At 41.3% G+C, this 12794-nt stretch overlaps 2 protein-coding genes across 3 annotated transcripts in view; one reads left to right on the top strand and one right to left on the bottom strand.

The window, feature by feature from the left end:
• FGF9 (fibroblast growth factor 9) overlaps nt 1-2318 on the bottom strand; it is a 42725-nt gene extending 40407 nt beyond the window's left edge. The window contains exon 1 of the mRNA XM_027677184.1: nt 2308-2318. The gene's annotated coding sequence lies outside the window, so the exon portion shown is untranslated. The remainder of the gene's footprint in view (nt 1-2307) is intronic.
• Nucleotides 2319-9897: 7579 nt separating this feature from the next.
• Nucleotides 9898-12794, top strand: part of MICU2 (mitochondrial calcium uptake 2) — a 142130-nt gene continuing 139233 nt past the window's right edge. The window contains exon 1 of one of the 2 annotated variants that reach the window (XM_027677181.1): nt 9898-10010. Coding sequence is in view for 1 of the 2 variants with exons in the window: in XM_027677180.1 (XP_027532981.1) it covers nt 10975-11097 (123 nt within the window). In the remaining variant the exon portion in view is untranslated. Of the gene's footprint in view, nt 10011-10959; nt 11098-12794 lie in introns of those variants that run through there. The other variant, XM_027677180.1, reaches the window with a different exon arrangement.

Consider the following 12794-nt stretch of genomic DNA (forward strand, 5'->3'; position numbering starts at 1 on the left):
ACGAATCAAAGAGAACCACAACTTCATATTTTAAATATCTGAAAGCCTGCAGAAGTCCTTGGGAAAAACAAAAACTCTGCTTAAACTTAAATTGTGTACCCAAAAACTGGCAGCACCTTTGGGAATTAAAAATCTCCACAGTACAAATGAAACTAATGTGATCACAAAAGAACAGGCTGTCTTAACCTATATCTGTAAATAAAATACAATCTTTGCCACAAACTTGGTTAAGAGGGTTGGGGGACCAAGACTCAGAGGAGACGAACATGAGCAACAGGAAAAGACTTGCTTTTGTTGGGTTTTTGTTCTGTTCGTTTTGAACAGGCCTTTTATAGAGCACTTTCTGACAGGAAACCTTGATCCAGAAGTCTTCCAAGCACAAACCTTATCCAGAATTCAGCAGAAATTTGTTGGATGCAGAACTCATGGGATTATGTCTGGTACACAGTGTACAGTGGCAAGTGCTCATATATGCACATAAACAGCAGCATCTACTTCTTTATCAGTAATTTAGAGATTTGTAGGCAGAGCTGCAGCACCACATTATACAGGCACATTGAAAATCACTAAAAAATCCAAAACCAGAACACTCTTTCCCCTGAACTGAAGCTTTGGGCTGAGGTTCTAAACTTCATTTCAGTTTGCACAATATGTAAAAGCTACAGATAAAGACAAACGGAATTCCTCTTCTTCCTTCTCTCATAACACTCTTGATCACAACATTATTAGATATTTTTCAAGCTGCTAATTCAATGCCCACTGGCAATTCTGCTCTTTTCAAGCACATTTTTAATGTTATCCCATCTGAAATTCAGGTCTGGTAAATATAACAAATTTGATTATAAAACTTAGATTCTCTAGTTATTAAATTAGCTTCTTTTCAGAAAGCATGCTGAATCAAAAGAAGAAAAAGCGGCAAATTATACCTGACAGCTTTAATGCACTTATAACTATATGAATAAAAGATGTTGTGATTCATCATAGATAATAAGTCTTGCAAAAACTTTGGGTGAGCTGAGAAAATAATACTAACAGCCTTGCAAAACTACTTACAATTTAAATAATTTGGGTGGCAGGGAAATGTGGCAGATTCTGAAGACTACAAAGTGGTCCAAATTGCATTAAATTTTCTCTTGCAGAATTTCTCCTTTTGTGTAAAAACACAGCAGTAATTTCTAGTTTCATAACTGCCAATGTAGTATCAAGTATGGAGAAACCAGGCAAGGCACCTTTTGTGAGTAAAGATCTCACCATTCCTCTGATTTGCTAGAAAACAGTATAAACTCTCACTTTGTATTCACAAGCCTAACACCTAATATTATTACCTCTATGACAATAGGGTTGTGTTTTGTACAGTATTAGTATTGTAACTCCAGGATGCACAGGAGAAGGCGGGACAGATGATTTTAATGTCTAAACCCATTTCTGTAGGACATGTGAGGTAGATTTAAGAAAGTGGATCAGTAGTGACATAAGACAGACACAGACATCCTTGAATTTAAAATCAAATGTGGATGCCAAAAGTTCAGTAATGCAGAAATTTTATTTTATTTTTTTAATTTGCAGTAATCAACCAGAAACCACCCAAAAAGGCAATAATTGCAGAAAATATGCTACAAATAGCATTTACCCTCAGAGATTATTTCCAGCTCTGTCACTGCCTTGTTTTAAGATCTTAGACAAGTCATTTCAGCCTAATGCAGTCCATGGTACAAAAAACAAGGTAATCAAGCTCTAGTGACCCTCCACAGATGCCGTACTACCTAGTTCTTGATGAGGTACCCTAACCTTTCAGAGCAGCAGAGTCTCCTGTGGCTCTCCCTGGAAGGATTCTGGTACCTCCCCAACTACCAGTGATCAGCAAGTAAACCTAGTTGCTGAATACACACAATATTACTTATAATAAAATAGAGGTTATAAAAAAAGAGATTAAGGTGGAGAGTAGACTAAGAGGAGAAGACAAGAGGCAGAGATTCCATGGGTGTTAAGTCATTTAGACCCTACTTAATTCGTAAGAACATCTGCTAGCCTACCATTTATTCAATATAATAATGCAATACTTATTCCTCAAGCTTGCCTTCCACTTCGTCAATTCAGGCCTGGTAATAGCAGCGGGCTGTTTTGGGTGCTGAGATGTTATTAGGTGTAACAGATCGCTGTCATGGGTAGATTTGGGGTAAAATCACGCCATGGATAGTCCCTGGTTTCCAGCACATTACCTACAGACTCTGCTGGTCCTTAGTTCTTCACTGGTGCCAGCTTCCTGGAGCTTCTCAAGGCTTATGAAGTGGGAGGCTTCTGACTGACCTCAGATCCTCTGAGTCAAAATGGCAGTTTATCTTGCTGCTGTGGAGAACAATAGTCATCAGCCACCCTCTCCCTTCTCACAGAGCCCCACCCAGCTAATCTTAGGGGCAACTTAGCATGGTAAGGCAAGCTAAGTGCCTTCAACTACCACAGGCAAGTAGGCAGGTATCCTCCAGAACACTGGATCATTTAACTTTGTGAGCTCTCTCCAAGCTCTCTCTGCAGTAGATGATGGAGTAATGTCTGAACTGACAGAAAATACACATTTTTCATCCAAGTCAAGACATAAAAAAGACGTAAATTCCAGTGCTTCCAAATACAGATGTTCATAGGCCTAGTAACAAGTTAGTACACAGGGAGGGAGGATATCACAACTTTTCCCATGCAACAGCAATAAGACATTCTTTCCTCAGCTGCACCTTGAAGTAACACATCCCTGCTTTCATCTGTCATCAGGGTGGCAACCCATAATCAAACTGTGTCTGATTATCTCTTTTGTTGCCAACTCTGACAGCATATGTGCCCAGCAAGTTTGATATCCAGATCTGCAAGAGTTCCTTTTCAAGAATCTCTGCAGCAACCATATGCAGTAAAGCAGTTTACAGATATTTACAGCTGAATAAAAATTATCTCAGTTCCCCTTAAAGCCAGAAAGAGTGATATGGATATTTCTTTGGTTGAGACTCAACTGAGCCACTTTAAACACCCAACTCGGAATGAGACAAATCATGACACAGAGATGCGCACTTCCCCCCGTTAAGGAGAGCATAAGGTGATAAATTCAGGTGCAGAACCTGTATGTACACATTTATTTTTAGTGGGATGAATCTTAGGCATGTCTTACATACTCCTGCCTTTCAGCGAAAACGACCATCGCACATGGTTTTAATCTCACCAGTCTCCTTTCCTCAGAAATTAAGTTACAGCTGTTTTGCTGTGGATCCTACCAATACTGTAGGGGTACATCTTTTGTGCTACATAAAGGAGAGCTCAGGGACCAGAACCCCCATCATGCAGGCGTTCTAGCTGTGCTCTGGGCTGGTCCAACTCAATCTCTCCATTACAGACCAGATACAGAGAATCTACACCTAAGCTGCGGGAACATGAGACCCATAAACACTGTAAATGCCACGTGAACAGGAGACTTCCTAACCCTTGGGAATATGAGACAGTCTGTGTATCTCAGCTTTTTGCTCTTTGTATAGCTTATGCCTCCTTGGACACATGCAATTCAAATATTGCAGAGTACCAACTCCCTCAAGTTCCTTCAAGATGCTTCCCTTCTTTAGAAAAGGGTTCTGTAATGGACTAGAAATCCTCTCTGGGTGTACTCAGCCAACAACTCCTGCCTGAATGGTGCCAAGTGGGGACCATTCCCTGAAGAGCAGCTTTGTCCATAGTTCCTTCAGAGATTTTATTAATGCCACTATTACTAAGCCTTTGTGAGTGTATCCAACAGTCTCGTTTGATGTAGCTACAGACTGAGGAATTCCTCAGTAGCAAATATATCAAGACTGCCCACAATATTTACACAGATAGCAAAGCTGTTTTTCAGCTCTGCAACTGCCAAATGCAGAAACCTATGGAAAGAGATTCTGCTGACTACAATGAACTTTGTATTAGGACTTTTAAATCTTTTAGGAAAGGATGACAGAATCTTTTACAGTGAAGGTATGTGTCTACCACACACTCGTTCTATTAGCTTAGATTGGACCCTATACTAAGTTTAGTTACTAAACAACTAAACATACATATTTGAAAAATAATCATGCCTTCCCCTGCTTACACAAAAGTAGGTGCAACCAAAGCTCATAAATAGTATTGTGAGCAAAAGGAGAAAACACTACTTGAAATAATGGAATACATTACAGAAAACAGTAATTTAGAGTTTTATAATTCCTTTCTTTTTCACAGAAATGATTATATATAATTCACCATCTTCAGCAGTATTAAGGATGTTATAATTAAGGTAACTTGCATTAATAAATCACAGTAGTACTGCAACATGTTATTAATAGTAGCTTTAGAGAGTGGTCTGGGAAAAGAAACAAGAAGGTATACGATACGTTTTCTACTTCAACATTTCCAGAAAATATATATTTTAAAAATATTTTACAGGTTAAAATACTGATAATTCTATAATTGTTTCTTAAGTAATACTGTGAAGTAATGTCTTTGCCATCTTTATAGTATTTTTTGAACTTCATAACAATAATTATTTAAAATTATATCAGTCTCAGTCACATTGCATTTAAAAATATAAAGTCAGAGTCCCTAATAAATCCTTCTGGTTTTTCAAGTAACACAGATAAAATTAACTTTGCTAATCTTAACATGTTTTATTGTACCCTTATGTACAATTTCTATCCCTCTCTCTTTTTAAGTACAGAATCTATACAGTGGAAAGTCTTAAGCAACCTTAACTATAGTTGTTGCTGCCAGCTCTTCCTATAAAACTCAGAGTGAAATACTGGTATAATTAAAATTGATTGCAATGCTCACACTGATTTCAGATAATGAAAGAAAAGAGAAGAAACGCACCCTGAAATACAGTAAAGTCCCTGCAATAAAATTTTATATTTACATATGATTTCAGGAAAACCTATGATTAATATATTATAGGCAAAATACATATATAAATATGTACACATAGGTATGTGTATAAAAAGACGGGTAAAAAGTCAAAATTACAGGATTTCACTTAGATATAGGTCTACCTTTTTAATCAGTGCTAGCAACACCACAGAAGAATGTTTGGAAGGGAAGAAAAATGAAGTATAACTTATTCAGCTGGAGAAAGGAGGAAAATCTAATTCTTAAAATACTTAATCTAATTCCATTACTTAAAGCATTTTCAGGGAACTTCTATTATTGTTGCAAAATTGCCATGGGATGTTATCTTTAAAAGATAAAACAGAAGTTGAACAACATTTCTTATCTAATGGCAAGAAAGTCCCCACTCTTCAAAGATTTATGTATACAGCTAATTTTATGCAGTCAAAGGAGTCTTGCTTCAGACCACAAAACTTTCCAAAATGCTTAAAATTAGGCATAACATATGTAACTTGTCACAAAATTGAGACCTGCAGACTTACGTGGAAAGTCATAGCAAATATATTTTTCAAATTAAAAAAAATGCAGTCTTTCACAAGACAACATCAGTTTTGACCTGCATTTTTAATTTTATTTTTTGACCTGCATTTATTCATAAAAGCAGTGTTTTAAAAGTCTGCGTAACATTTCTTTTATGAATCAAATATTTATCACAAAAAGGTCGCTGACAACTTACAAACTGTATTTTAAAACCTTTCCAATTACATTACTGGTATTTTCCATTCTCAAATTTATTTTTTTTTAAAGTAAGAATTTTGCTTTTAACTTTTTTTCTCTGATTTTTAAACTTGACTGAAAAAAGTAATTCTGAAGTTTTAGGGAACTTTTTACAAATGCCAGCAAGGTGTTTTTTCAGCTAACTATATACAAAGAGTGTGGGAAGACAGTATGTTAGAAAGGTCAGTATAAATGAATGCTATGAGAGGTATTTGGGGACACATATCTTAGATAAATTTTAATTCTTTTCCTTTTAAATGGACTCTATCATGATAAGCTTTCAAGTAACTCCAGCAAGTTGAAAATATTTGAAGATAAGCTATATTTATAGTGTACTCCTAAATGCAAAGATGGCTGTGAACTCTTATTTATGACTGAACGGTGTTATCTAGCCACAAAATGTTCACATTTATTTTCAGTTTTACTAGTGGATGAATGTTGACTGTCTGAAAATTAGTTCCATTTCCATCATCTCAAAAGCATACAAAACAACTGGACTTTCTGTAAACTAACAGCACATTGTCATCTTAAAACTTCTTCATCACAGAAAGGTATTTCAGCTTCCTTGAAACTGATCTCTCCTCTATTTGTTGTTTGTTTGGCGTTTTTTTCTTGTGGAGAGGGATGGGTAAAAATTATGCAAATACTCAAGGTAAGGTTGAAAAGGGCTCTGAGCAACCTGACCTAGCTGAATATGTTCCTGCTCATTGGAGGGGGTTGGGGATTAGATGACCTTTAAAGGTTCTAAATATTCTACCAATAATAGTCTTTGGATTAGATGACCTTTAAAGGTGCTAAATATTCTACCAATAATAGTCTTTCTAGAATACAAAACAGCTTTGGAAGTCCCTGAAGCCAACTCTCAGCCTTCATCATGAAGATCTTGGTATAGGACTTTAGAGACTCTGGATAGAGATCAAGGTATCAGCTGGCCAACTTTAAAGACTGTTCAGTTCTAACCAATTACCCTGTACTTTTCTAAGTGTGCTAAGATTATTTTGCGTTATCACTTTTAGGAAAACTTGTCTTCCTTGTGCTTATATCTTTACCCGCTTCAGAGCGTTTGCCTTGTAATCACAGTCAGACAGATTGCTCTCATGTCCGTTAGAGTAAAATATAAGTGATATTCTTAAGAGGACCAGTGTAATTTTGAAGGGGCTAAAGAAGGCCTGGCTTTGTGAGACATTTTGTTTCAGTCTTCTATCTGAGTCTGTGCAAAATATAATCTACAGTCCAGTTCTTGACCTGCAAAACCAAGCAGTGATATTTCCCATCTTTCAATTAGCTTGTCTGTTCAGCTCCTCCAGAAAGTATCAAAATACTGTTAGCACAGTGCCTAGCCTACTCAAATCTTACATTTTGTTGGAGCTTACTGTCATACGTACTTATGGTAAATACGTCAGACCACCCCCACGCTGTTTCTCAGGAAATAGGGACATGTATACAAAGATGGCTTGCCAGCCCCTCCTTCAATTTACCAGTGGCTGACCATCGCCTTCCTCAGTCCAGATTATGCAGCATTTGAAATCCTGAAAGATGGACGAGCATGATGGGTGGCCCTCAGACTAGGTGACTGAATCCAGCTCTCAACTCTTACTCTGTAATAAAGGGTTTAGATAGAATGTAACAGGTGTTAATTTAAGCTGTTACAAGAGTAGATGAATGCTGGCACTAAGCCTAATGCTCTTGAGAGGACTGGAGATCTAGCAGAGAGTGAATCCCTGCTGGAACTTGGTCTAACACTATTAAAAGACATTGAGATGTGGAAGTGGACCTTCAGGCATGAGGAGATGTATGTCTACTTGGCACATTTAATTTTTTGCTTTTGACTTTGTAACAAAACTTAAAAGAAATTAAATTTCAGCCAAACATGATTTCCTAAGAATCACAGGACTCACAAGGGTTTGTTTCATGGTACTATGTTTTTGTCTTTTGATGTAGCTTCACATTATATTCATTATGCCTAACAAGAAAAGACTGCGTTTAAATATTGTTACATAACTATTCAGTGGAACATCGACTCTTAAGGAAAAATTACATTTTAAACATTTCAGAAAATATTTTCTTAGTCTTTTCATTTGCTTTTTCAATATTTCAGCAATGCAAACACCTCTAGTACAAAGTCTGAAGTCAACATGTAGAAAGCACTTTTTAAAAAAAGCAGGTATGTCAGCTTGCTAAATGTAATGATTTCTGCTTACAAGAGCCAATGAAGAGCAAACTGAGCAGGATGGGAAAGGGAGCTAACATTTTAGTGCTGCAGGGCATAGTAGCTGATGAAATTTGTCACCACATAGCTCAATTTGTCTGATGAAACTCATATTTACCAGACTGTCAGTGTCATTTCTATAGACCACAGCAAGCTTTGCTTTCTGTCATCAACTACCCTGCAGTGATAATGCAAGGGGTGAAACAGGACTTTCTCTTCCTAGCCAAGAGTTTTCTAGCTATTTAGGCATACGTTCTAGCACTCACAACTGTACCAGCCTGGTTACAGCAACACAACTGTGAGCAACATTAGTGCAGCCGTAGCTCTGTACTACTGGACACTGCACCCACAGGGTGACTTCACTGCAGGGAGAGAAGGGGTGGCTGAGGACACTTCCACATCAGCACTGCATGCTTGCAGCCATATGAGGATAACTCTCCATTCACACTGCAGTTGTATCTGTTCCAGTCAGGAATGTCATCTGAGGAAAGACAAATGACCTACTTATTTATTCTTACTTAAAGAAAAACTGAAAATGCCTGGCAGAGTAATGAACTAAACCTGCTTACCTGTGTTGTGACAGTGTGTTCAACATCAAGTGATCTGGCATTCAGAAATCAAATCACTCTGACATCCTTTACAATGTTTCTAGGATTTTGCCAGCATTCATAAAGTGCTTGGTTATTGGTTGACAAAGAAAATAAAGTACTTTTAATATGTTTGTACAAATATTCTCAGTTAAACTATAAGATTGGGATGGAAAATATTTTGTCTGTCTAGAGGGAATTAGAAATAGGTGACAGGAATTTGCTGCAAGTTTTACATCTCTGCAGAAGCAGGATTTTGCTGTATGCGTTTGTGTATAATGACAGAGGGATTTTGCGCCTATGTTTTGCAGTATCTGGGGTTTAAAAAAACTTTTCCCATATGAGTTTACCGCTAGGTTTCAGGGAAAAGGAAAAAGATTTTGCAATGTACATTAGTATGTGGAGATGGAAACCATTTGCCCTACATGTTGCACTTTTGGGTGATTTTGCAACGAGCAGTCATTTGTGTTCCCCAAAGAAGGTGCCTTTGAAGGATTTGTATCCTACTAAGGACTCAGGTCCTGTGATTCCCAAAGATGTCTCAAACACTTCACAGAATGACACTCAGCAGACAACACATGCTAATGGAAGACTGGATAAATTCTCAGATGCCATTAGTTAAATGACTGAAATTACCACCTATGAAACTGAATTCATGACTCCGAAATTACTTTAGTGGCACTGATGGATTATCACCTTTCATCAGTGGATAACGGGCAAAAAAGGATTTCCATGTTTCAGAGCCTGTACCACAGCATTTGTAATGCTGACAACACAGTACTGCCTGTCATATCAGAAAGAGGTGAAAGATACAGTTTGCTAAAACAGATTGAGTACTTTCTAAAGACCTTCTTCCAAAGAGCGAAGTAATAGGAAATTGCATGCAGCCATTCTCTCCACCAGTCTTTTTCCACATTCACATGGAGTCACTAGGTGAACTGGTCTGAAAACATGGATACTTGTACTGCCAACATACAAATAGCTTCCTCTCTGCTTTATTGCATATGACCTTAGCATTAATTCCAGGATGGTCCAATTTCTGAACGTGATCAACTAACTAATGTTTGAGTGTGACCAATTGACTCAATCTAAACAAGACCTAGAGAGCTTTGTTAAAACTATGGCAGTGGGAGAAAAAAGCACTCTGAAGCATGCACAGTGAATAGTTGTCTTTTGACACAAGTGATTACTGCCAATCAAGTTGTTCTGTAATGCTTTTCAGTGAACACCTCTGCCATGACAGTTTCTGTAAACAGCATCGTCTGTTATCTGTATTTCATGAGAAACTCTACTCTGCCCTTGAAAAGGATATTCTAAACTTGTTCATGCTTTTGGTTTTTCTCGTCTGGATCATACACTGTGCAACACATCCATAGGTGACATTTCCAACACCTAGAAAACCCAAACTGCAGAGCACACAGGGCCAGGTCAGCCCTGCTTGTGGAAGCTCACCTAATGTGCCTCTCTCAGTACACCGGGCTTCCCGGAGGGTTTTGAACCCCGGTCACGAACCGTTGCTCTTCACGTACTTAGCAGCGGCTTAAAGCTCTGGGACAAGAGTCACATCAGGGAATAAAGTGAGCTCAGCGAGAGACACAGGGTGTGGTTCACCCTGGGGCCGGAAGGCCCCTGCAAGCGCCGTCACTTTTCACTCCCCACCGCACAGGAAGGCCTGTGGTGCTCCCTCCCCTGGCACAGACAAACGCCTGGCCCTGCCCTGACCGTCTTACCCCCTCCACCAGCAACCCGCCAGGCCCTCTCCCCTTCCCAGGTGAAGGCCAGGGGCAGCCACAGCCCGCAGGGAAGGGCCCTGGGCCGGCAGCCCCCTCCATTCGAGGTGTTTCCAGGGAAAGGCCGGGAGCGGGGCCCTGCGGCCTCCCCTCGGCCCCGGGGGAGTCCCCGGACCGGGGCCGAGGGGAGGGCGCGACTCGAGGGCAGGACGGCGGCCTTATGGCGCCGGTCACTGCTGCGCACCTCCGCCTGCGTTACAGGATCACGGAATCCTTCAGGCTGGAAAAGACCTCTGGGATCATCGAGTCCATCCTGCGACCGGACACTACCTTGCCAACTAGACCTCGGCACTGAGTGCCGCGTCCAGTCTTTCCTCAACCACCTCCAGGGATGGTGACCACCACCTTCCTGGGCAGCCCAATCCAATGTCTAATCAACCTTTCTGCGAAGAAATTCCTGCTCTTGTCCAACCTAAAGGTCCCCTGGCTTAGCTTAAGATATGTACTCTCGTCCTGTCGCCAGCTGCGTGGGGGAAGAGGTTGGCCCCTAGCTGGCTATAACCTCCTTCCAGGTTACCTCTCTGCCAGCTCCGTCCCCTCCGGCGGTGTGGGCGGCGTCGCTCCCGCCAGCGGACCGGGACAGGCCGATCCCCGCGGGACTGACCTGGGGCCGGAGCCGCCCCCCGGCCTCGGGCCCGGCACGGCGCATGCGCGGCGCGCGGCCGCGCCGTGTTCCGGGAAGATGTCGGCAGCGTGGAGAGCGGCGCTGGTAGCGGGGGCCCGCGCCCCGCTGCGGGGGCGGCTCGCCGGGATGCGGCCCCCGCGGGGCCAGCGCCGCCCGCCCGCATGCGGGGCCGTCCTCCTGCTCGGGGGAGGCTGCCTGGCGGCGTGCTACAGCCTGCGGGCGCGTGTGTTCCCTACAGTCCTGGCTCAGGTAAGGCAGCGGCGGCGGCAGCAGCAGCATCCCCGCTCCCGCCGACAGACAGGGCTGGGCCGGCGCGGTGGGAGCCGCGGCCCGGGGGCGGCTGTCGGCGGCCTGTCGGGGTCCACAGTGGTCAGACTCCGTCCTGTGGGAGCCCTCACGGCCCCAGTGGTCCGGCAGGTAACGGGCGTCCCCGGCCCGCTGGGCATCGGCAGCGCGTCACCTACACCGAGCCCGCCGCACCTCACCGGCGGGAGCTCCGCCGTTCGCCGCAGCAGGAGAAGGCAGGGTTTGCCTCGGCACCGAGCGCTTCCCCTGTTCGCTTGACAGCCCTGGACCTCGGTGGTTTGAACAAGCACACGGCCTGTGCTGAGCCCCGCGCTTTGCTGGTAACTTTCAGGTGAAAGGTAACTTTCTTCCTTTCACGATGCCCGGGCTGCACATCAGGTGCTGTTAGACACTCCTGCACCTTTTTTCCTTCTAAAAAAAAAGTATTTCACGAAAGTAGTGCATTTGTAACTGCTACTTTGTCTGAAACGCATCGCACAGAATGATTTCCTCTTACTCTGTCCAGACTGTGTGTTTGGACACACATTTCCTCTTACTCTGTCCAAACTGTGCTAAAGTGTATTTTCCCTTGGAGCATCAGTGCACAGTCAGAAGGATATATTCAAGGACAGATGGTTATTATTTACAAAATAATTTTTGCAAGTTCCAAAACACAGCTGTGTTTCCCAACTTTATCCTTTTCACGGAGGAAGTGAGCTTTTTCCTGTATCCCTTAAGATAAGAAGTTACTGTCAATTGGAGTTGGTTTATTATTTGAAGGCTGGAAGACCTAAATGTTTTGTAGGCCAGAGGGTTTAGGTGGGATGGGGGAAGAGGTCAGTATATGCTTGCAGTACCCAGTACCATTTATCTACTTATATATAACAATTTTTGGAAGTTCAACTGTTTGTATGCTGTGATATCTTATCATTTAAGAGTGATTGAACAGGCTGAACTACAGGCTGATAAATAGCAACCTTTATTCTTGAGAGCAACCTTTATTCTTGAGTCAAGAACAAAGAATTTTTTTTAATGTTGCAGTCTTAGTTGTGGAGAATTTCTAAGCTGCATATTCTCAGAAAACTCGATTTTTATTAAATAAGCATTTTTCTAAATAGATTAGCTTATTAATCCTGATTCCTTGTACAGCACATGTTAAAACTTTAATTTTCTGTATACAGTTCCTAGCAAGGAAAGCATCCATTACTCCACTAGAAATCCTACTGGAAACATGTCTCCTTGTTGTTTTTATGTTTAGTTATGTGACATTTTTCAGAGGGATTGCATTATGTTTAAAAAAGTCCTGTCATTGAGACCAATTTCACATATGCATGGAACTCTTGCTTATGTAGATGTGTATGTAGGTATACATAAAAAGTATTAAATGTGGGAAGTAATCACTTTTACAGGGTGTTGAGTGAAGTGATCTAGTTCTGGTACTGTTGTGTTCTCTTGGAGTAGCCTCCATGTAACACGTGGGCAGTCCTACAAGTACACTTTTAATAAATAATTCTCGGGGGGAACTCCAAAAGTCTAAGGCTTATTTAACTGATTTGGTTTTGGATATGGTAAATTGCTGGACTATGCAAATGTTTAGTACTTTATTCAGTTTGAACTTTTCAGTTTTCCAGTAAAATGATTGTTGGAGATGTTAGTTCTCC

This window comes from Neopelma chrysocephalum, unplaced genomic scaffold (genome assembly GCF_003984885.1).
Source record: "Neopelma chrysocephalum unplaced genomic scaffold, ASM398488v2 Primary Assembly neopelma1_43, whole genome shotgun sequence".
NCBI classification, from domain to species: Eukaryota; Metazoa; Chordata; class Aves; order Passeriformes; family Pipridae; genus Neopelma; species Neopelma chrysocephalum.